The 25571-nt window shown below is 40.4% G+C and overlaps 1 protein-coding gene across 6 annotated transcripts in view; it reads right to left on the bottom strand.

The window, feature by feature from the left end:
• Positions 1-25571, bottom strand: part of STAG1 (STAG1 cohesin complex component) — a 178718-nt gene that overhangs the window by 74174 nt on the left and 78973 nt on the right. For all 6 annotated transcript variants that reach the window (XM_068145373.1, XM_068145377.1, XM_068145378.1 and 3 more), the window contains 3 exons: positions 6011-6087; positions 2844-3048; positions 27-178 (listed from right to left, as the gene is read on the bottom strand). In XM_068145373.1, the coding sequence (XP_068001474.1) occupies positions 27-178; positions 2844-3048; positions 6011-6087 (434 nt within the window). The remainder of the gene's footprint in view (positions 1-26; positions 179-2843; positions 3049-6010; positions 6088-25571) is intronic.

The raw sequence follows: 25571 nt of genomic DNA, 5'->3' as shown, positions 1-25571 counted from the left end.
AAAAAAAAAATCATCTTTTCACTTGCCTCTTTTCTTTTCTGAAGCAGCAGCTCCAATCTTTCATTAGCTCTTTTGCCAATCATTTTGTTTCTCTCAGCTTCGTACTGCCTCTGTGTATTATCCTGATGAATGCTCAGGTTTAAGGCAACATTCACAAGAGCAGTCATAAGCTTCATAGCTGCAAAGGCAGAAGACATAATATGACTCTTTACCTGTAGTCAGATCCATGCTCACAGAAAACAACCAACTTGACCCTGACACAAAGCCTCCCAAGAAATACTGAGGTTACTCAGCTGATGTGAAGATTAGAAAAGAGCATGTATGTTGCACTGAACTCCAGGCAATGCTCTTTGCCATCTCCTCCAGAATATTATGCAAGTTCTGAGTGCCTAAGGTTAGTGGGCAAGTATGTGAATCTGCAGGAGGTGTACACCAAAAAAGCAATTAGTGTGGAATACATTTCCCTACTATGAATCCTTATTACAGATGCCTCCCACAGGACAACTCTTAGCCCATACTCAATTATAAGGGAGCACAGCATTGTTTCTCTGAAAATACTTCTAGCGCTGCTCTGAAGTTAAGTGTATAGTTGCATAAATAAACCACTATAACTTTACATACCCCTTTATATGCTTTTTCACACATGCTGGATATAGTATTTACCATGTATAAAATTTTCTATCTTCATTTACACTTACAAATACATTAATAAGGGATTTTCCCACATTTTGTGGCATATCACATTTGACAATCCTGAAAAAAACAGCAAAATAAGGTAACAAACTATCACATCATCTCTTGCTAAATATGCAGTGTTGCCTTCAGAGACAGAAAAGCAACTACACACATGGAGATGTGAAGCTACTTGTATGGTAACTTTGTCTCATGTTGCTGTTGTTCAAAGATGGTAACTTTAGAAGGACCCACATGTAATTTTTGCCTGAAGTTTCTTGCTGCAGTGTATCGTTTCTGATTCAAATTGGCTAGCAGGGAGGAAAATTGAAAACAAAGACCTCAAAACCACTCCCTTAAGAATAAAGAAAATGCTACAAGTAAATATTCATAATCCTTATGAAGACTGAGCTCTGTGGCATTGTGCTGACCCCTGCCCTGCAGGACAGCAATGGAATGAAATGTGCAAAAATAAGTTTGAAAGAAATTTGTAGAATCAAAACAAAGCCCTCAAGCTTGTTAAACAAACAAACAAATGACATATATTATCATTGGAATGTTGGAGATCTTGGGCAGCTCCTATTCCTAATCTAAGTGCTAGATGTGTATATCTGATGCAAGGAACAAGCAGTGGCTTAAATAACCAAAGCTAGTTGTGATGAACCTTGGCTTTATCCTTGTTTGACACCTCTATCTCCACAATCTATTCCAAATGATGGCAACTATTTCTTCCACATAATGTTGTTCTTATGGAACACCTCTAATATATAGTGCCATTTCGTCTCCTCTCAACCAAGCCACTCATAATTTCCAAACAGGATGAACTAATCAAGAAGAGACCAGAGCGCATACCTCACTCTATGACCTCTCTCCTGTGAAACAAGTAACCACAATGTAGGCAAAGACAAAATCAAAATCACCTGGAATTGAAGATACCATCAACTGGAAAGGAACAGAGTTTTCATCTCAGTATAAATAATAGGCATGTATTTCCAGCAGATTTCCACTGCAGCTCTAATAGTGTTCACCTTTGAACAGTGAACACGTAAAGGTAAAGCAAACATGGAAACTCAGGTCTGCATAATTTAAGTTTTGTAACTGAGTTAGGTGAAGAATGCAAGGAGACAGGCTTCCAAAAGGTCAGTCACTGTGAGCTAAAAGGGTTTGGTTTTCAACTTTAAAAGCAAAGTCTAAATCAAATTTGGAGTTGGTTTCTCAGTATCATTGGAAAGCTGCCTCGTAGATTCACAGCAAGAGATGAAATGTTAACCAAATTCTGATTGAATCTGTTGAAAACTGGTTATTACACCTGGAAATCTGAATAAAGTTATAAGGGGCTGATTGTGGAAAGAGTGGCTAAATATATAGCAAATATTGGCAAAAGAAATATTTCAATTATGCCAATTACCTCCTATAAAGGCTTTAAATACTTGGCATGATCTAGGAAGAGTTTAGGGAGAAGAATCTTTCTACAAGATATATTTCAGGACATGATGAGCAACCTGACACAACCAGCTTTAGACACCTACACTCAAACTAGCCACCTGTGGTGGTTTTAGGCTATGCCTTTAAAATGTAGTTACAGATTTCGAGCAGAAAAGTAGAAAATTATAAATAAATCACTATTGGGTGTAAAAAGGAAACCAAAAGATTATTCTAAACAAATTCACTGGGTAAGTATCTGGAATAAGAGGAGCTGTACCACAGCAATTCTTTCTCCTTTTATCTTCTCTTCTGATCTTGGCTGTTTTGCTTTGCTCAAGAGAGATAATGTGCTTTGGCTGACCTTGGCTAAGTCTAACCTAAGTCTCTCTCCGCTCCTTTCTCTCTTGGGACTGGGGGGGCAGTGGAACTGCTTTCCTGGTCTCTTGACCAGGGGGGTTTTGTGTTGTTTGCTAACTGTAAATATCTGTATAATATTGTAAATACTGTACATTCTGGACATATTAATTGCATTCCATCGTAGAGTGTAGTCTTTGTTTGTAAATACAGTTTCATTTGCTTCTAACTGAGTTGGCCTGGCAAAGTTAATGTTGGGGGTAAAACGTCAACCCACCACACCACCCTAGTACTGCTTTGTTTGCAGAATAGTTACTTCAGGAAAGAAATTCACCCATCTCATGGGAGACATCTCATACAGGTCTGCATTATCTGACTGGTAGTATACTTACCAGCTAATGTACTGGTGTGCCTGAAAGCCCGGACCTGGGAGTCTGACAAACCAGTCAGAAGAGAGATAACTGTGTCCATCATGTATTCATCATAAATGATGCTGTATTGACACTGCCGAATGAGCACTCCGATGAACTCGCAGAAGTTTGATCGAAACTTCTTCCACTGTGGCCCAGGCATGGTAAGTGGATAGTCACCACTGTCCTGAAGAAGAAGAAAATGAAAATATGAAGTATCAGAAGTCCCTCCATTTAATTTGTTTTGATGTTGTTGTCGCTATCATCACCTAAGTTTCTAAGCTGAACACTATCTTGTTGCTTGAAGCCAACAGAGAATAAGAAATAAAAGCAATACATTAACCTTCAGCAAAGTAGCCTGTTGGCATGAAAACACTTTTCCCAAGACCACGTTGTAACTGTCTACAGACTTGCAATATTAGCTCTGTATGGTTAAAGCTATGCACCAAGAACCAATTCTTTTTCTTGTGTCCTAGGTTAGGAAGTCAGGGGAAAGCATGAGAAAGGAATTTCTCAAAATATTTAAGGTCAAGACCCAAAACAAAAAGGCAAAAGGCTTGTGTGATTGAAGGTTTGTGTCATTTTCCATCTCCACTTCAAATCCAGGTTAATATTCTAATCAGATGAATGTCCCCTCCCCACAAACTCTGCTTTACTCAAGTTTACACTTGAGATCTTATCAGAGAGTCATTATTGGCCCTTTTAAAATCTTTTAAGTTTACCCTTTCCAGTGTGGTAAAACGTGCCTTCTGACAGAAAGGATAGAAATTTTACTACAGATTCACAAGCTCCATACAGTTTCATACATCTTATCTTCCAGAGACTATTGCAAGATTGGAATAGGCATGTAGATTACAGACAGGATGAAGAAGATATCAGGAAAGTGACAGTAGGGGCCATAACAAAATCTTGGATCGACTCTGCAAGATGATCTTTGATGTTGAGAGCATGAAGAACACAACGGTGAAAACTGAGATGACTACACACATTCATGTTTCTCACTTCTAACCCTCCATCTCATACCTGAAGGGGGCTCATAAGAAAGCTGGGCAGAGAGTTTTTACAGTGCCTTGTAACAAGAAAACTAGGGAGAGGGAATGACTTTAAGCTGGAACAGGGTAGGTTTAGACTGGACATTAGGAAGAAATTCTTTACAGTGAGGGTGGCAAGACACTGGGACGGGTTGCCCAAGGAGGTTGTGGATGCCCCTCATGGAAATGTTCAAGGCCAGGTTGGATGGAGCCTTTATTTAGAATAAACCAAACCAGGTTGGAAGAGACCTTCAAGATCATTGCCTCCAACCCATCAACCAATCCAACCCACCCAAACAGCTAACCCATGGCACCAAGTACCCCATCAAGTCTCCTCCTGAACACCTCCAATGACGGCGACTCCACCACCTCCCCGGGCAGCCCATTCCAATGGGCAATCACTCTTTTTGTATAGAACTTCTTCCTAATATCCAACCTGAACCTCCCCTGGTGCAGCCTGAGACTGTGTCCTCTTGTTCTGGTACTGGGTGCCTGGGAGAAGAGACCATCATCCGCCTGTCTACAACCTCCCTTCAGGTAGTTGTAGAGAGTGATAAGGTCACCCCTGAGTCTCCTCTTCTCCAGGCTGCCTTGAGCAACCTGGTCTAGTGGAAGGTTTCCCCATGCATGTGGGGGTATTTGAACTAGAAGATTTTTCAGGTCCCTTCTAATCAAAAACTTTCTGTGATTCTATGTGTGCATTTAGTTCATTTACATTTAACTCCTCTCCAAGTCTGCTTTTACTATTCTCAATTCAAGCAATATTGCATTTCAGTGAAACAGTTTCCCCATAATTAGAAAATTCTTCTTTCCCCTTCAGTGAAACCAATTAAATGCAATCTCCCCCGTTGCATGATATATAAGACAACTCCAGATTATCCAAAAGATCAATGCTCCAGCCTGAATCTCTCTCCCAAGATAAGTAGTCAGTAGTATCAAAGTTAAATCCATCTGTACATACTTATTCTGTAGTTTTGTGAAGAACAAGCACTGCTGATCTCTCAGAACTTATCACCCAGACTGAGCCATGTAAAGCTAGCAATGTAAGTGCAAAAGAGCTGTAAATCAAATAATTTTTTACCTGAACTTTGTATTCCCCTGCAGCAAAAAAAAAAGTCTTTCAAATTTAATCAAACCACACACATTTCAATCACAGAATCATTAAGGTTGAAAAAGACTTCAAAGATCATCAAGTCCAGCTGGCAAGCCAACATCACCATGCCCACCAAACCATGTCCTTAAGTGCCATGTCTACACAGTTTTTTAACACCTTCAGGAATGGTGACTCCATCACCTCCCTGTGCAGACAGCCGGTTCCAATGCCTGACCACTCTTCCAGTAAAGACATTTCTCCTAATATCCAATCTAAACCTCCCCTGGTGTAATTTGAGGCTATTTCCTTTTGTCCTATTGCTAGTTACCTGAGGAGGAGAGTGACCTCCACCTCACCACAGGCTAGTTGTAAAGAACAAGACAGCATCCCCTCAGCCTCCTCTTCAGACTAAGCAATGCCAGTTCCCTCAGCTGCTCCTTAGATGACTCGTTCTCTAGACCTGTCACCAGCTTATCAACCTCACTAATCTTCACTCTTCTTCTTAACCTATTACCCAGGATGAGGCCAGGCAATGACATCCCTAAAACCATACAATGGTAGATGAAGGTCTACATAGATCCAAACTAGGGCTAACAGACCCAGGCTTCTTGCAGAGTCACAGCTGGCTGGGCTCTCTGACAGGACTGGACAGGAGCTTACTCTGTGCTTTTGTGCGACAGTATCCTTACGTCATTAAACTGGCTAATTTGCAAACTCTTCAGGGCCAGTATTTCAGCATGCAGGGCCTACTCAATCCACAACACCAATATTTCAAGATGAGCAACTATAATGACCTCTCCAAATTATTTCATTACTTGCTGGTTTTCCATTATTCTTTCCTAAAGCTGATGCTGGCTTATTATTCCTCACCCAACAGTTCAAATCACTGCTCTGCTTGTCAAAGCAAATTTGCACACAAAGACATTCCTTATCCACTGGTTTCTTGCCCACTGCATTTTGATTTTAAAACAAAAGCTTATTGTAATGTATTTCACAATGTTTAAAGACCTATTGGTATACTATACCTCGTCAAATTCTTCTGTCATTTTCCTTATGATTTCTGCATTTTGCATGTTCCTGAACATTTCAATTCTTACAGTACCTGTAATGTAATAAAGGAACAAAAGAAATTAACACAATCCATTTTTTGCTACATCAAAGTTGCTGCTAAACTTACAGCTCAGTAACACACATGAAAGAGTACAGAATGCAACAACCACAGCAATGCATTGAACAAGACTTTCTTGAAGAAGTGCTTCAAAAAACCCTCTGTCCTTTGAAGCACTATCAGACTAGGGAGTAGTAAAACTGTCTGTCTTGTCTTTGTACAACTGAGTGTGATACAGAAGTGATAGCCATGTAGGACTTGCGTCATGCCTGCAGTTGCCAAGTGTTTTTAATTTTATGTGCAAAATAAAATTAAGACCATCTTTCAGTTCCACAGCCACTGCTAGTACTTCTCCAATGTTGAGTCCCCTGGATTACAGATACACCACAATCTCTATGCAGAGACACAGGGGTGGTTTTCAAACTCCTTAGCTCAGGATCAATGGGGCTTATGGATCGTACACAGCATTGTGTGAGTGCAGCTACAGCACCTGCAGAGCTGAGCTAGCACAGTATCATCCCATGGGGTTATTTCCAGAAGGGCTTGGCCAAAACACGAGCCAGGTCAAGAAGAGCAGCAGCCACTGCACCAGTGTTATTCCTTCATACGGATTAAGTCATCCCCTGCTGTTAACTGAGCAGCAAAGCTGATTAACTTTTCACTGAAAATGGAACAAAGCTACTGAAATTGAAAATGTAACAACAACAGCAAAGGAAATTCTTGTGATCTGATCTTCAAATCAGTCAGTATAAACAAATAATACTTTTAAACATTGCTGCCTTTGCAACTGACATCATCCCAATCTCCAACCACGTAACACAAGTCAGTTGTAGAGAACTTCTTGTTGTTAATGCACAATCTTCTTTATGAGGCTTCATAAACTTTTATTAACAGAGGAAATGCAAAAAAAAAATAATAATTAAGCAAACTGCAGAACAACAAAATCCATCCAGATGACATTAACATTGCAAAGAGTGAGTTCAATTGGATTAATGATCAACTGCATGGCTCCAAAACCTCAAACCGTAACAGCATAAGCTTAAGAGCTAATACTATTAGGCCCCGTACAAAGTATAAATGATGATAATTTAAACACACCAAATATTATGTGAATGTTTTAATGCTGATATTCCATTCCATGAAAAACAATCACTACAAACACAAAAAATTCCAGCAGAGCTACAGCACATCAATCCTCTCTATCTTAGTAGGGGGATAGTTTCACGCCGCAGATGAAATATTGATTTCTTGAGTTGGTTTTGCTTCTTCATAGAATAATATTTACTTCTCCATTTCATGCTGAGTAACACAGTGAGCCTCGGTTTAACAGCAGCAGCTTCAGTTTGGGCATGGTAATTGTCATATAATTAACAAGCAATTAGTAATGCAACATATTAATATAAAACAAGAAAATTATAGCGTCTGACAGTTGAGACCTGTTTTATCGATGAGGTATCTGTAAATGCAGATATATTTCAATATTTGCCCCAACAGCGAGAGCTGTTTTGAGTAAGTGAAAGCTTCCCAGTACATCTCAGAGTACTAAAAAGTGGAATGCTCTCTTAGAAACCACCTCAACTGCATGGATACCTCTTCCTCTCACTGCATGCTGTTACCTGTACTCTTCTCATTACACACAATCACAGCACGATAGCAGTTGGAAGGGACCTCTGAAGATTATCTAGTCCAAACTCTCTGCTAGAACAGGATCCCCCAGAGACAATCATACAAAGGAACATGTCCACACAGGTCTGGAATCTCTCCAGATGAGACTCCACAACCTCCCTGGGCAGCTCCAGTGCTCTGGCACTTTCAAAAGGAAAAAAAATTCTTTATGTTCACACAGAACCTCCTGTGCTCCAGACTGTGTCCATTGCCCCTTGTCCTATTACTGGACCTCACTGAGAAGAATCTGGCTCCATCCTCCTGACACTCGCCCTTTCGATATTGATCAGCATTGATAAGATCCCTTCTCAGTCTCATCTTCTCCAGGCTAAACAGCTCCAGCTCACTCGTTCTTTCTTTGTAAGGTATATGTTCCAGTCCCCTCACCTTTGCAAAGCTGGTGAAGGGTCTGAAGAACAGGGCTTATGAAGAACAGCTGATGGAACTGGGGTTGTCTAGTCTGGAGAAATGGAGGTTGAGGGGAGATATTCTCATTCTCTGCAACTACCTCAAAGGCGTCTGGAGTAAGGGGGGTATTGGTCTCTTCTTAATAGTAACAAGTGACAGGACAAGAGAAAATGGCCTCAAGTTGCACTAGGGAAGTTTTCAATTAGATATTATAATCATAGACTGAATCATAGAATGGTCCAGGCTGGAAGAGACCTCCAAAGGTCATCCAGTCTGACCTCCCTGCAGTCAGCAGGGACATCTCCAACTAGACCAGGCTGCCTGGGGCCTCGTCAAGTCTTGCATTGAATATCTCCCGGGAAGGGGCCTCAACCACCTCCCTGGGCAACCTGTTCCAGTGTTCCACCACCTTCACAGCAAAGAACTTCTTCCTAATATCCCATCTAAATATGCTCTTCTCTAGTTTGAAGCCATTGCCCCTCGTCCTGTCACCACAGGCCCTTGTAAAGAGTCTCTCCCCATCCCCATCCTTCCTGAAGGGCCCCTTCAGGTACTGGAAGGCTGCTATTAGGTCTCCCTGGAACCTCCTCTTCTCCAGCCTGAACAACCCCAGCTCCCTCAGCCTGTCCAGCAGAGGTGCTCCAACCCCCTGCTTTATGAACAATTTCTTTACTCAAATAGTGGTCAGGCATTGAAATGGGCTGCCCAGGTAAGTGGTAGACTCACCATCCCTGAAGGTGTTAAAAAACCAGATAGACTTGGCACTTTGGGACATGTCCCTAGTAACAAGAGATAGGATAAAATGAAATGGCCTCAAGTTGTATCAGGGGATGTTTAAGTTGGACATTAAAACTTTTTCATTGAAAGGGTTGTTAAAGGCTAGAACAAGCACCCCAGGGAAGAGGCTGAATCTCTATCCCTGGAGGCACTTAAAACAGGCAGAGACGTGGTGCTGAGGGACAAGGCTTAGCACTAGACTTGTTAGAGTTAGATACTGGTTGGACTTGATGATCTTAAAGATCTTTTCTAACCAAAATGATGCTATGAATCCATGAAAGAGAAGGTACTAACCACCACTGGAAATCAGAGAGCACCATCATATCAAATACTACACTCCAGCAGCCTCCTGCATATGGCAATTCTGTTGCTTCCATAGGAGAGGAAGCTCCTATAGAGCTAAGTGGTACTCCAGCTGTAATAGCCCACAATCATTTAAACACTACTAATGAAAACAAATCACTCACTAATAAATGAACTCTTGAAATCTAAACCACTGGCAGTGGGCAATAAATGAGGCACTATGTCCTTACACTAACTCTGCTGTACAGTCAGTTTCCATCTCACAGAATAAAAACAGCTGATTTTATCCCTTCTCTTTTGAACCTCCTGCACAAAATGAGTAAGCTGCAAGAACAGTGGAGGGAAAATTGCAGCTCAAGATTAAAATCAATGGACATAAAGCAAGCTCCTAGTTTCCTGCCAAAGGATTAATCATGGGACCCTAAATTCATGGTGACTGATTAACAGGAAAATACACTAACAGAAAAACCAGTAACCAGAAGGAATATTTATAAAGGCATCAAGAGGAAGATACTAGAAGACCTCCACTGGAGACTATCAAATGAAAAATTATCCTCTCTTGCACTAGCTGAAAGATGCTGAGCTGCTGGAGTGTGTCCAGAGAAGGGCAAGGAAGCTGGTGAGGGTCTAGAAAACAGCTCTGGTGAGAAGCAGTTGAGGGAACTGGGATTGTTTAGTATGGTCAAAAGAGGACTGAGGGGGGACTCCCTCACTCTCTACAACTCCCTAAAAGGAGGCTGGATCCAAGTGAGGGCTGCCCAGGGAAATGGTGGAATCACCATCCTTGGAAGTGTTAAAGAAATAAAGGAGACAGGGCACTCTGGGACCTGGTTTAGTGGGCATGGTGGTATTGGTTTGACGGCTAGACTTGATGATCCTAGCGATCTTTTCCAACCCTAATGATTCTGTGACTATATAAAGGTCATGAGTTGGGAAGTAATCTTGACTGTTGAAATTGTCACGAAAGGGCATGTTTAATAAAGACCTTTGCAAAAATCAATGATGAATACAGGATTGCTGGGTGGACAATATTTTTCCCCCTTGATATCATTCCATGTGCATTTCTTATAGCTTTCTCCACACTCACCATTTAGATCTTAAGAAAAAAACACTTCTACAAGGTCCCTAAGTGCAGTTTTTTATCACCCCAGAAGTGTTAGTGACACATCTCCATATGAAAGATAATAAACACCTCAAGTCAAACCATAAAGAATGCATTATTTCTCAGTGCTCAGCTTCGGTCATGGTACACTTCATTTACTATTCCCAGAAAAGAGCTGCCTTAAACTAACCAGAAATCACTCATGCCTCTAAAAAAGTTGATTTTCTGTGGCTTGCTCAGGATTACACAGGAACATTTAAGTAGAACTTACCTTACTGGAATCAATAGGCATTAAACATTAATGTAAATGGAAGCAGTCTTGGGACAGCTGAAGTGCATCCAAAGAGATGCTGAGACTCCCAAATCCCACCAGGGCTCCTAACTTTCTATTGATTCCTGTGCTTGAAAACCAAAACGCTTAACTGAAGCCAGAAGTCAGGATTCTAGAAAGAAGTTAGACTAAATGCTTAATTGAATTGCAGTTTTCATGGCACATGCAGGAATAGAAGACCCTGTGACTGATATATCCCCTAATTCTTCCTGTTGCACACACTCTACATTGCCCAACTTCTGCCACCAGTGAGGCAGCACTCCAAAGGAAGTATCTTTCTAAAAGACACAGTCCTAATTCATCCTCAGGATACCTTTAAACAAGGAACTCTTACTGAATGAATCAGCAAGAATCCCAATGGAAAAAACCCTACAGCCTCAGCAACAATTAAGCTACAGAATCAAACCCAAGTATCTGTCAGTTCCCAAAGCAGGTTTGAAAGCATTCTATGAATTCCCCCTGCAAAGTGACCCCTTTACCATTCACCTGACACACAGCATACACAGCAAAAGTGTATTCCTGGGGCTCTTTAGCATGGAGGAGAGCAGACTGAAAGCAGATCTTCTCAATGCTCAGTGAGAGCTAAAGAGTGGAGGTCAAGAGGATGGGGCTGGGCTTTGCCAGTTGTGTCCAGTGACAGGACAAGGGGCAACAGGCACAAACTAGAACACAGGAGGTTTCACTTGAATTTAAGGAGAAAATTCTTTCCCATGAGGATGCCAGAACACTGGAGCAGGTTGCCCAGAGAGGTTGTGGAGTCTCCTTCTCTGGAGACCGTCAAAACCTGCCTGGACCTGTTCCTGTGCAAACCTGCACTAGCAGAGGGCCTGGACTAGATGTTCTCCAAAGTTCTCTTCCAATCCCCACTGGTCTGTGATACTCTTGCTGTAGCCCAGTTCTTTAACTGACCTTCCGCTTATTAATTTATCTACCAGGATATAAACTTTTTTATCCTTCATTTTCTTTTACCAATTTTATGCATTCATCTGATTTTGTCTGACATGCTCCTGCCATTCTTGATCCTTTGATTTTTTTCATATTCCATTTTCATTTCTAGACCATTGCGTAAGCACAGAATTCAAACAAACTGCTCTACAATTCCTATTCCTCGTTTGCCTTAGGGTATTTTCCATCTGAGTCTTGAATATATAATTTTAGGTACAAGAAGTTCTGAATTTTGCTTCCTTGGTCCTGTTTCCCGTGCAGACTTGTGCACCTGCTTTTTCAGTATAGGTTCTTTCCTTTTTTGAACACCATTATAATTGTTTTGCCTGTTTTCTCTCATAGAGCTAGGAATACTATTCTAGTGATTGAGTTTATTCTTACTATTGGGATGACAACTTAAATAACCTCTGGAGGAGAGTGCTTTCCATTTGTGTTCTCCATCTTCTGTATCAAAAAATTGTCACCATCACACTTTAAGCATTCGCTGAACTGCTATATTCTGCTTTTTTGATCACAGGCTGGTAGTTTAAGGCCCTTCTCACAACCTACTGTACTTCATACAGATCCACATACTGATTGAAAAACAACAATGAACATTTTGTATCTGGCCTTGTTTTGCTGGCTCATAGCAGAAGTCTACAGCAGAAATTCCTGGCTTCTCTTCTATCGCTGCTTAGACACTTTCAGGAAAGCTACTCTGATTTCAGAACAAACTTGCATATTACACAGGACACTGACCTAGTAGCAAGCTAATTCTGAATTTTCAGATCTTGATTTTGCTAAAAGTCCTTCCAAGCAATTTAAAAACATTAGATAAAGACCAGAAAAGCCATTACAGAACACTGTGTCAACTCCACTACGAGTTGTAAGCTGCACGAGAAACCTGTAGATAGAACAAATTTACACCAGACGGTAAAGGACAAATACAATAATTTGTATTATGAACAGATACTTGAGGGTAAAGATGTTTCTGTTTCAATGCAGTTAAAGCTGAGAAAATCTGCAATGAAATCAAGCTTCTGGAATGGAGGCTCCTTTGGTGGTTATGCTCTTTCCATCATTTTCATCGTCCCTTTGTGCTCTCTCCTCCCAACGTCTGTCTGCCACCTACAGTTCCTGCTTTGTGCTCATTACACTTCCACCCAGGGCATGGACACATACAGAGCCTTTAACTGAGACAGAAAGAGGCACATTCAAAGGGACCACTACTAAAGAGAAGAGGAGGCTCAGGGGTGACCTCATTGCCCTCTACAACTACCTGAAAGGTGGTTGTAGCCAGGAAGGGGTTGGCCTCTTCTCCCAGGCAACCGGCACCAGAAGAAGGGGACACAGTCCCAAGCTGCGCCAGGGGAGGTTCAGACTCGAGGTGAGGAGGAAATTCTTCACCGAGTGAGTCATTCATCATTGGAACGGGTTGCCCAGGGAGGTGGTTGAGTCACCATCCCTGGAGGCGTTCAAGAGGAGATTGGACGTGGCACTTGGTGCCATGGTCTAGTCATGGGGTCTGTGTTGATGGGTTGGACTCGATGATCCTTGAGGTCCTTTCCAACCTAAGTTATACTGTGATACTGTAAAGCATCTTTGATTTTAACTCCTCCACAACACAAGGCCCACAAAACTGTTGCTGTTCTGTTTACGTAACTTAACCTTAAGCAAGACAACGTTTTCTTCTTACTGCCATTCAAAAAATGAGCTGAACTATTTCTGCTGGCCTTTCACAATCGAATTCAGCCTCAAGGAAGACATCTTGCCCAGTATGGAAACCTCCATATAAACTAGAATGAAAACTGACTTTCATGAATGAGCAACATTAACAGTGCCAACGGCTACAAAGATTGTCACAGAATCAGAGAATGGTAGGGGTTGGAAGGGACCTCCAGAGACCATCTAGTTCCATCCTGCTGCTGAAGAAGGATGACCTAGCATCAATCACAGAAGAATATGTTCAGGCAGGTTTGGAATGCCCCCAGAGAAGCAGACTCCACAGCATCTCTGGGCAGTCAGTAAAGCAAGGAGGACTTAATAATTCTTTTGACTATTATAGGACTCACTGTACAAACCAAGGGAGTTTTAGTATCAAATCTTTGCTATTTCCAATACACAAATCGAAGAATAATTGTTTCATTTTTTGAGTGAGCAAGTCTACATTAAAGAGTTCAGAGTTCTTGATAAGATTAAGAAGGTGATAACTTTATGCATAGAACTTGTGTTTCACATGATTTGCACCATTTATCTCTTTTAAAAACCAAAATGTCATTTGATTCAGAAGCTAACAGTGAAGGTTACTCTTCCCTCATTGCAGGAATGAGAAGAAATACGTGGAAGATCATCAGAAGTTTTTACAAATAGGACAATGATCTGTGTCAATGCCAAGGCAGCTATTTACCCTTGTTGACCAAAAAAGAAAAGTGCACATCCTCACAGTAAAAACTGAGAGAAACTTAGAGTCTACTGTAAAGAAACCAAACCCTTTTAAAATCCCTAGGCTCCAGTTATATATGAAGATTTGCTACTTGCTCAAACTACCCCAAATGTCAGAAGAATAAAAGCAAGTGGAAAATAAAGAATCCAGGAGTGATCACCAGAGGTAACCACTATTAAATCTGATTGCTGTGCCAGACTGCAAAGCGATGTCCTACAGAACTGGTGGGGCTGTTCAAGGGTTGATGTTATTTCTGTGTAGTAATGTTTGGCAAAGCCCCTTGGAGCTCCAGAAGGAATCGATGAGCAGGTACAAGTCACACATTTATGCAACACACACATTTTCAAAATCCTATCATAATCTCCCTTAGTTCTTAAAGAAGTTGATAAGCAGTAATAAAGTTCTCAGATTAAAAGATAGGAAATCAAAGACAGGAAAAATGGTCAGCTTTCAGCATGGAACAAACCTGTCAATAGATCTTTCTAAACATTGGTGCTGATAGAAATATGCTCAATAGCAGATACAAATAATTTGAAAGAAAGGATAACAATGAAGCAGATAAAGTTTGCTGGTGACAGGATTATTTAGAGGAACTAGAATTAAAGCTGCCAAAGGATTTCACAGTAATGACATTGATAAAATGGGAAATGATGCTCCTTGGGTAAAAAGTATGCTAAGCCCACAAGCTACCAGCAGAAAACGAAGTTAGCCTACATAATTTAGTGCATCAAACACCAGTACCCTTTGTGTGTTCAAGTCATACAATGTTGATGAAGGAAACTTCCTTGCTCCAATTTTAAGGCAGGTAATACTGGTTTGCTATGGCTCTACAGTATGTGCATTTGGAAACTCTAAGCTGCTTTTCCTCTTGATGTTAACACTACTAACGGAAGCCAAATAATTAATAACCAACACCGCTAAACTTGCAATCTAGTATTTGTACAGACAAGTCCAAACCTGAACAACAGGTCCAACATGAAAAACCTCAGGAGTCTTTGCTACCTCAAATACAGCACTTTGCTCCTGGTAATGTCTTAATGCTTTTGAACCTGGAAGTATCTGTAAGTGCAGCCACTCAGCAGCTGCATTATGCTGTGCCCTGCCCTGCCTTTGGCTGGATGAGAACTCTGTGATCAAGGAGAAGACTTACACTTGTGGGGAGAGGGAAAGCACTGACACCAATGTATTCTTGGGGTTTACACATGTATGAAACTTTCTGCCTCCTCAATTAGAAATGGTTCCCAGATTCATTTACAGAATTATAGAATTGTTTTGTTTTGAAAAGATCTCTAAGATCAAGTCCAACCATCAACCCACCACCCCCACTAAACCTTGTCCCAGAGTGCCATGTCTACACATTTCTTGAACATCTCCAGGGATGGTGACTCTACCACCTCCCTGGGCATCCTGTTCCAATGTCTGACCACTCTTTCAGTAAAGACATTTTTCCTTTGACAATGTGCGTTCTGTCAGACAAACTGATTTGAGCTAAGATCAATTGCTTTGTACCATTACTTCACACTTACAATGTACCAATATACTCCTGTTGTAACATTTACTTCTCCAAGGAAGGCTGGGCAAAGAATGGATAGACAAGAAGCTCAATTAGAGCTGGCAACATGTGCTCACAGCCCAGAAAGTTAACCAAATCCTGAGCTGCATCAAAAGAAGTCTGGGTAGCAGGTTGAAGGAAGTTGTTCTCCCCCTCTAGTCTGCCCTTGTGAGACCCCACTTGGAGTACTGTATCCAGCTCTGGAGCCCCCAACATAACAAGGAACAGTTAAGAGTGGGTGCAGGGCTGGAGCACCTCTGCTACAAAAACAGGCTGAAAGAGGTGGTGCTGTTCAGCCTAGAGAAGAGAGAGACCTCACAGCATCCTCCAGTATTTAAAGGGCACCTACAGGATAGTGGGAGAAGGACTTTTTACAAAGGCCTCTAGAGACAGGACAAGGGTCAATGGCTTCAGGCTAGAAGAAGCTTGATTTAGATTAGACATTAGGAAGAAATTCTTCCCCATGAGACTGATGAGGCACTGGAACAGGTTGCCCAGAGAAGCTGTGGAGTGTTCAGAGAAGCCTGAAAGTGTTCAAAGCCAAGCTGGATGGAGCCTTGAGCAACTTCATCTAGTAGGAGGTGTCCTTGCTCATGGCATGGCGTTTAAAATATATGATCTTTAAGGTCTTTTCCAACCCAAACCATTTTATGGTTCTTTTTCTGTTTCTTCTGATGAAATACTGACCCTTTCCTCATTCTCTGATGCTCCTAGTTCTAATCCTATTTCTCAGTGTTTCTCAAAAGTAATAAAGACAGGAAGATAAAAGAGAAGTCCTAAAAAAAGGGTATCACAAAAATTAGAAGTATCTAGAGATCTTCAAATGGTGTGGCAGGCTCTAGACTCCAGAAAAAAAAAATAGTATCTCATAAGCAAAAAAACAAAAGGGGGGGGAGGAAACAAAGAAAAGGAGAGAAACAAGGTCCTTTCCAGCACTCTTTCCTCAAGACAACAGGCCAGGCCTTTCTGTGGGCTGGGCCACACTTGGGGTTTGCCAAAGGTCTGACAGAACCCATCCTCCTTGAAAATCCACCACACTCTGCTTCTCATTCACCTGTCTCTTGTCCCTTGAGACAACTGGTCCTGATGTACATAAAGCAAGGAAGCTACTGTTGACTGTATGAGACAGTTTCAAACATGGCCCTGAAGAAATACACTTGCACTCGTCTTCTACAATTTTACTTACGCTGTTTTCTGTTCCAGTATGTGGAAGGAAAGGCTCAGGCAGAAAAACAGCATCTGCATTTGCAGTGTCTTCACAGTGCCAAATCTTATTAGCAATGGCACCACCAAACAGACCAAAATAGTTGGAAGTTTCCTTCCCAGAGCCATTCCTTACTTTTCAGAGCTCCCCAGTCACCATCCTGAGAGCCACCAGACAAACACCAACTGGTATCTTCCTGTATTATTTGATGGAAAAAACCCAGACATGTTAAACTACAACAGTGAAATAGACACTTTGTAAGCACTGCAAAGTGAGCTGTAGCAGAAAACTGAAGACCTTTTAACAGCCAATTTGATGAAAGCTGATGTGTGTCATCAAATGAGATTGGAGACTTGGAAGTGCCTTGGAAACAGCTTACATCCAAGAGATTTTATTTCCCTCATTAAGTGAAAGCCAACATCTGCCTGGAAAGTTTCTATGCTTCTTCATTACTCTGAAAGAAGGAAATTAGGCTGCTGTGTGCTTCTGCCTCTGAGGATGCTACCTAATAAACTTTTAACTACTTGTTTAAGTCAAATCTGACTGATCTTGCATGGAAAATATCCCAATAAAGAAAATGGGGAAAACTGGAATTTGCCCTTCCTTACTGGAGGAGGTAAGGAAGTGGGCTTCAGCTAGTCCTGCTTTTTCCTTACTGTAAATATGTATCTATTATGCAACATTAAGAATTTCAAGCTTCCATTCCATGAACTTTAAGAAATCTTCTAAGTACTCTGAGCCTGGTCATTAAGCAATTTGAAGAGGAGGAACAGGAAATCAATAACAGCTATGGTTTAAACATGTAATATGTTATCTGAAAAAACCTCCCCACAGGATGTGCCACAGAAAGTGTTATCTGCTGTCTCAAAAGCTTTCTGTAACAATGACTCTGTGCCTGGATTAGCCTTCAACAGAGCAGAGAAAGGATCTCTCCTTTATAAAGGACTAGCAAAGTAAAACTAGATGAAAACATAAAGAAAGAAGCCCTTGAGGGAAACTGGTTTCATTTTTTCCCTCTTTTTTTGATTGGAACTTGGCTACTACGGAAGAATAAGAGGAAGCACCATATTAAAAGTGAAGTTAACACAACACAATGAAGAGTTGCTCAGCATGTTTTGGCATGGGGAGCCAATACAAAGGAGCACAAACTAGAGCCAAGATCAGTAAAAGTCTGGATGTGCTTGTTAAAAACATAATGCAAGAGGGAACTGTCACCTCAGAACTGAGAAACTGCCGGAGCGCACACAAATCACAACAAGTGTTGACAAGACAAACAGAAGTGGGAATGTGGAAAAAGGAGCAGAAAGCTGAGAAAACTCAACATGGAATTTGTTTCTCAACACTGGATGTCTGGGATTCACTAAAGAGTATCTATTCAAGAGCAAAAGATATAAAAAGAAGAAAAACCTTTGTAAACTTACTGATACTAAAACCCAAAACCTTACATAAGTGATAAAGTTGCAAGTACTGGAAAGAGTGCTGAGAGACAAACAGTAATGAATAATCTCTGAAATACAAGAGGGAATGAAGAGTTTGAGTACATTAACTAGCACAAAGATCGTGGACTCAAGGGGAAAAATTAATCAAGTACCACACAGGAAATAGGAACACATTAAAACAGAGAGGAACAAGTCAGGCAGATTTAATCTGGCTTAAATTCTTATTTACTATCTTGTCTCAGACAGTATACAGATCCCTTGTCTTACAAATTTTAGTATCAGAATTAGTTGAAAAGGTGTGTTTTGATCACATTAAAAATGACTCTGTAAATACATCAAGCAGTGTATCCTGGTGGTCAAGAAGGCCAACAACATCCTGGCTGGGAAGTGACTGTCCTGCTGTACTCAGCACTGGTGGGGCCACACCTTGTGTAATGGGTTCAGTTTTGAGCTCTCACTGCAATAAAGACACTGAGGTGAGAAGCAGAGAAGGCAAAGCAGCTGTTGAAGGTCTGGAGAACATGTCTTCTGAGAAGTAGCAGAGGCTGTAACTCCATCTAAACACAGACTCTCTCTGGTAATTGCTTTGGTGTCCTTCCCACATGAAATTTTTGTTGAAGTCCACAACAAAACCAGCAAAGGCTGCTTGAGGAGAATATTCCAAAATGGAGTTACATTTTTCATTGATGGCCCTGCTCAACAGGATATCCTGGGGCTCTGTAATTGTGCAGCAGCTTAAAGCAATCATACATCAGATGAAATGAGAATACTGAGAGTTTGGTTGTCTTGGAATTTTCAGAATCCATACTTTCTTCCTTTTGCCTTATACTTTTCTGCATTGAAGGCACAGGTTTACCACCTCTATATTGTCCATTCCACTCTTACAGATGTTTCAGCTTCCCTTTCTCCCTGAATTTTCCCTATTAATGAGATCTCATGCATGGGATTTCCCTCCCCCCCAAGATAATTAACGCTTTTATGCTGTTATTACAGGCTGATAAGAACTAAAAAGAGAAGCACAGAGGATTTCCCATTTCCAAAATGCCTGCCACCTTACACTACTTGCATGACATAGAAGTTTCAAAATACCTATGGATTAAATGCATTTCTCAAAACTGTGCAACGTCTTTCCCTGTTTCTCATCAGAATGAACCACAAGCTTTGCTCAACACAGGCAGGCAGAGAGGAACACTACCAGGGGATGCAGATACTTGGCTTCCCCCAAGAGCACCTTGTGTCACAGTATCACCAAGGTTGGAAGAGACCTCAAGGATCATCAAGTCCCACCCATTACCACAGACCTCATGACTAGACCATGGCACCAAGTGCCATGTCCAATCTCCTCTTGAACACCTCCAGGGATGGTGACACCACCACCTCCCTGGGCAGCACATTCCAATGACGAACGACTCTCTCAGTGAAGAATTTTCTCCTCACCTCAAGCTTAAACTTCCCCTGGCACAGCTTGAGACTTTGTCCTCTTGTTCTGGTGCTGGTTGCTTGAGAGAAGAGACCAAATCCCTCCTGGCTACAACCACCCTTAAGGCAGTTGTAGAGAGCAATGAGGTCTCCCCTGAACCTCCTCTTCTCCAGGCTAAACAATCCCAGCTCCCTCAGCCTCTCCTCGTAGGGCTTGTGCTCAAGGCCTCTCACCAGCCTTGAGCACTAGAAAACATCAGCCACTTAGTAAGCTCCACTGTGTATTTCTCTGAATAAAAGCTAAAGGATATCCATCTGTGCATTCAGCTGTGCCTGTTCAACAAAAATCTAAGCTCTTGCAGTTTATCTCTAACTTGTCTCACATGTTCACAGCTCAGTATTAAACCTGGCCCAGAGTACTGCTGTTGATTTTATTACCTGCTATAACTGGAGCAAAGCCAATGCAAGTAAGCTCAACTATTAATATTGTATGCCACTTTATAATGAAAATGGTGTCCTACACTAATGTGCCTTACATTATACTGTACTAGACTGATATTACTCCAGCACACAGCTGAGATCAATTAACTATTTAATCTATTATAATAGATTAAAATTCTCTCTTCCCCAACCTCTGATTATTTTTCTCCCTGAAGTGTATTACACACCTCTGTACTTAGAGTTAGGTTTACTAAGCTACCATTCACACACAACAGCACTGTCAAAACTAAATCCAACTTTAATGTTGCACTCCAGTTAAGGGGAGGAAAAGAAATAATGATGGCATTATAACATAATATGCAAAGTAACACTACAAAGTTATCAATGGACAAAGTATCAGTCAAGCAGAGCAATATAGTGATACAGCAAATTAAGCTGACAGCTGTTATAAGACATCCTAACGTTAAGCTCACATGCAGCAGTTATGTCTTTGATAACACCTTGTGAACTTCTGAACCCAGTCTTTGGCCCTTAGCTGTAAACTGTTTACATCAAGGCCTCACTGAACACAGGTATCTCAGAAATGCAGGTTAGAAGTTGGCGGTCACAGCTGAGTTGGCAGGTAAGAACCAGGAGATCCAAGAGTAGGTCATAAATATCATATCAATGTAGCCTCACTCTTTGATCCTAAGTGATGCATTTTAATATAAAGTAGTAACTGGAATGAAATTTAAGAGAGTGGTGAAGAGAGGGTTATGAGAAGCCTCTACAAAGTTCCAACTGGGACAGGGAAGATGTAACACAGAACAATTTGTTATGTTGGGGGGAAAATAAAAAACAAAGTAGCCAGTCAAGCATCAAAGAGCAAAATGAAGTGATTTTGCCACACAGCACATAACTGAAGCATAATCCCACTAATAAAGCTGCTGTGGAAATCAGAAAAAAAACCCCACAAACTATATCAAACAAATTTAATCCCTATTACACAAAACAGTTTGTAAGTGCTTATAATGGGCCTGAGCTAGTACCTCTCCTGTCTGAAACATTCTGTGAGCAGCTATAAGCAGACCACAGGGACAGGACATACTGTGTTTGAAGTATTTAGAGCTCAAGTGTACTCTCCCACCACAAAATACAAGCAGACCAAAACAAAACAAAAAACCACTATCAAAACCCTAACTGATAAAAAAAAATCCCAAAGTCTTTGACTGAAGTTTAAGTACCTGCAAGTGTACAGATCACAAATTAAACTCTTAGCCATGGATTCAGTTATAAACTGACAAAAAAATATAGTCAGTAGTGAAGACTTTATAAGGGAGAAGTGACATTCTGCATCCAACACCAGTATGTCCAACTTCTGCATCAACTACAAACTTTTGCTATCCTGATGCTGAGCCTCCACAAAAAAAAAAAATTATCAAAAAATTACACTTCTAACAAGTCTTGAGAACAAAAAGCAAGCTACCTCACCCAGGTTTTCTGCATCATTAAGATTAAACTCATCGTAACTCAGATGAAAGAATTCCAGACAATTTTAATCTCTTATGATTCCTTTGCTAATCATGACTTCAAATTCCATCCCATTACCAGGAACTGACCAGAATGTATTGCCTTCTCTGTCTCAATGACATCTTTTAGGAGTTAATTCAGTGGTGATTGGTTGGAAAGATAGTCCAATAACTGCACCACATCTGGTGCTGAGGGACATGGCTTAGCACCAGACGTGGTAGTTAGATAATGGTTGGATGCAATGATCTTAAAGGTCTGAAGAGCGAAGTGACCAGTGACAGGACAAAGGGCAATGGACACAAACTGGAACACACAAAGTTCCATGTGAACACAAAAAAAAATTCTCCACTTTGAGGGTGGCAGAGCACTGGACCAGGCTGCCTGGAGAGATTGTGGAGTCTCCTTCTCTGAAGGCATTCCAAACCAATCTGGAGGTTCAATTTTGAAGCAGGTGTTCCTGCTTTAGCATAAGAGTCGCACTAGATGATCTTCAGAGGTCCCTTCCAACCCCTACCATTCTGTGATTCTGCAATAGAAAATCTTGTCATACTAAATTAGATCTGAATTTAATTTTTGTAAAGTGATTTAATCCTTCAGAATGATGGGATTTGCTGAGTTCCAGTCTAATAAAAATTTTACTTCAAGGACCAACATTCTTGGCTGTATTTATGTAGCTAAATATTTCTATATTGTTTTCATTCCCAAAAAGTATTTCTAGGTCCTTTCCCATTATCACAGTTTCCTAAGTGGCACCAACTTCCAAGTTATCCAAACCATTTATTTCAAGAACGATGAAACAGTAGAGATTGAGGAATATCTGACAAACTACATTAAAGGTATTTCAAAAGATGATATAACTCTGCAGAAGCTTGCTGCAACAACAGATGGTGTCTATTAAACTCTGCTGACTACTCCTGAGAGAAAAGGCTTTCTAATCGGATGAAGGTGTTTTCACCTCATAACTCCAGAGTTCAGTGTTTTATGAAATCAGCTTCACACTGAAATACCCAAGACCCAATGCTACAGGTGGAAAGTATGAATTCTAGTTTCCTAAACTGAAATCTAAGCTCACTGACAGAAGAGTGAAACTCTTGACTGCTCACTTCTCAGTTGGTGACAGCTACCCAAGAACCAGGTTCGTCTTTGCTAGGTGTTATTAGTTTCTTATCCAAACAAATGTACAGAGTGAGCAAGATGGCTCACTCTTCCTGCAAGATCTGATAAACATTTTGTACAACTGCCTTTTCTTCCCTTGGAGGTACCCAAAAACATTCCACCATGCTTCTTGCTTGATGAAAATAAAACAAGAACTTTTGGTCATAGCGGGCTTTCCTGTAATGGTTTTGACCCCAGCACTGCCAGAAAATGCTGTAACTTCCAGCTAAAAGGAGCTGAAAAATGCAAGGGCTCGGCTGTTTAATGGTTCAGGTTAAGGATGACTGAGACACTATAATCAGATTGACATAAATAAGGAAGCAGGTACTAGTGTGAGCAGGAGTGTATCTGCACAAGAGCCCCCTTTATCTTTTCCCAAAGTTAGATGTATCTTTGAAACTCAAGCCGCTCTTTTTATTCTATACCCAGCTAGCGTTGAGTGCTTGCAGATTAAAAGAATATTGGATTTGTTTTAACCACTTTCTTTTTGCCAGAGAGTAAGGCTTTTTCATTAGGATGTGACCTTTTTAATCATCCCTGTCTTCTTCTCTTCAAAAGTAATTACTGAACTACACACTAGCATTGCACTTAATAAAATAAATCTATGGCTTCCTTAATGCAAAGGAGAGAGAATCATAATTACAGGGTTTGCTGAGAGAAATGCCATGGTTTGAATTTAATTCCTGTCCTTGGTTTGGAAAAAGTCTGACTCAACCTTCCATAGAATTTGCATCTTTGGAAAGCCTGGAGACCTGAGGATGCTTCCTATTTGCAATCCAGGAAAAACATGCTAAGATCTAGTGGGATTTGACTGCTTTTTATAACCAGTTCTTGTCTTTGCAGAAAGTATCATCTATGTCATCTAAAATAATAAATAAATTAAGAAATCAAGCAATGCATAACATATCAGTAGAGGCAAACTCACAGACAGGCTCACAAGTCATAGAGCAACAATGTCAAAAGCAAAAATTCAAACTAATGTTTTTTGTTGTCTGCTTAGTAGAGAGGTGCTCCTCCTGTAATGTATCTGCACTCTTCAGAGAACAAACTCTATATAACTTAAGGAAATTACAAAACTCTGGTTAGTCAGACAGCAGCTACTCTGAATCATTAACACCAAATGGGATTTATTGCTTTTCTCCTTAAAAAGTTGTAGCATTAAAGCATCATCGAGCTGAGAGAGACTTCTGAAATGGTAACTCTTCAGTCACATGAGGAGTGCCATTTCCAAATCAATAGGTAATTAAATGAACAGAGTTGAAAACAAGTAGTAATATTTGAAAGCTTTACATGATTTACCTTCAATGAACAGTGCCAAAAGGGATTTTTCAAGCTATGAATTTACTAAGCAGTACACAAGAGTAGAACATGGACTTTGTTCCATACTCACAAGGAGTGCTTTCATTTTCAGTAGAGATTTGTACATGCTACCCATAACTGGCAGTGCAGAACTTGCACTTAAACTACCATTTCAAAGGTAATTTGGTTTTCCTTACATTATACATTTCCTGTGAAACACTCTAGTATCTTAAGTTCTGTCAATTAATTCAATACACACATTTTACATTACTGGAAAGTTTATATTCATTAAATCAGTTACTTGCTGATTTTAAGGTAGCTTATTTTTGGTCTGCTGTCTTACTTCAAAAATGACTAGTTTGATGTATTCAGCTAGCAAGTAATAAAGAAAAGGTTTGGTTTAAGTTACTGCTGCTGATGTTACCAATTCACAGAGTGAAATCCTGGACTGAAGTCAGACCTCAACAGGGCAGGTACTTCATTCACATTTTGAAACCACAGATCAGTATGCCCTTCAATCAAGTCTCCTGTACTGAAAGGTCAACAAATCCCTGTGGGTTTTTTGCCCTCTAGTTCCTGAAACTAGTAGGATGCACCTTTTGAGAAAAAAGATGCTATAAAATGTGATGTATTATTTCAAGTATTTTTTACACTTCCTGATCTTCTTTTTTGTTTTCTTTTCTCCAAGGCTTCCCATCTCCAGAAGAGTTAGGGAGATGCAAATCTTAAAAGAATAATAATACCAAAAATATTTACTAGCTATTTTTTCCCCATAGTCAAATCAGCTTTGAAGAGCTAAAGAATAGAAAACAAAACAAGAAAGAAAACCACAAGGAAGAAAGAGTTCTTGTGATGAAAAGTATAGATAGCATTCGGTAGCAAAGAGGAAGAAATAGTGTAAACCTTTTTGCTTTAAAAAAAATATCAACAATGAAACCAAAGCTTTGGTTTCAATAATGTCACCAAACATAAAACATTTGCACTTCATAACAAAAAATTATTTGGATCTAACCATAAAAATTAACCCTACCTATCTTGATTCAAAAAGTGAACTGGTGAAACCACAGAAATTAACCCTACCTATCTTCATTCAAAAAGTGAACTGGTGAAACATTTAATGCATGTCTGGTGATTTGATTTATCTTCCATCCACTCAGTTTAATTTTCTAAGCTTTCAAGATAAACACACTGTACAAAAGACCTCAAGGCTCAGAAACAAGAAGTACAAAGTTTACACTGGGTTCATCGCCACCAGGCATGAAAATTAAAATGAAAATTAGCCTCCAACTTTCAGCCTTACTTCTCCATTTCTGCATGTTGTTAACAGCATTTTTTCACTGCATCACATAGCTGCTGATGGTGTGTTCATTTCTGTACACTACACATACAAAATATTCCACAAATTCTTGACATTATTATGACTACAATCATGCATGAGTATCAGTCTTTAAAAACATGTATTAGTCCTTTGCAACTTCTTCCTGCTATTCACAGACTAAAAAGGGAC

Source organism: Melanerpes formicivorus, unplaced genomic scaffold, assembly GCF_026170545.1.
Source record: "Melanerpes formicivorus ecotype bairdi unplaced genomic scaffold, bMelFor1.0.p_v2 SCAF_12, whole genome shotgun sequence".
NCBI classification, from domain to species: Eukaryota; Metazoa; Chordata; class Aves; order Piciformes; family Picidae; genus Melanerpes; species Melanerpes formicivorus.
Note: the sequence above shows the minus strand (reverse complement) of the source record. Positions and strands in the feature narration are given on the sequence as shown.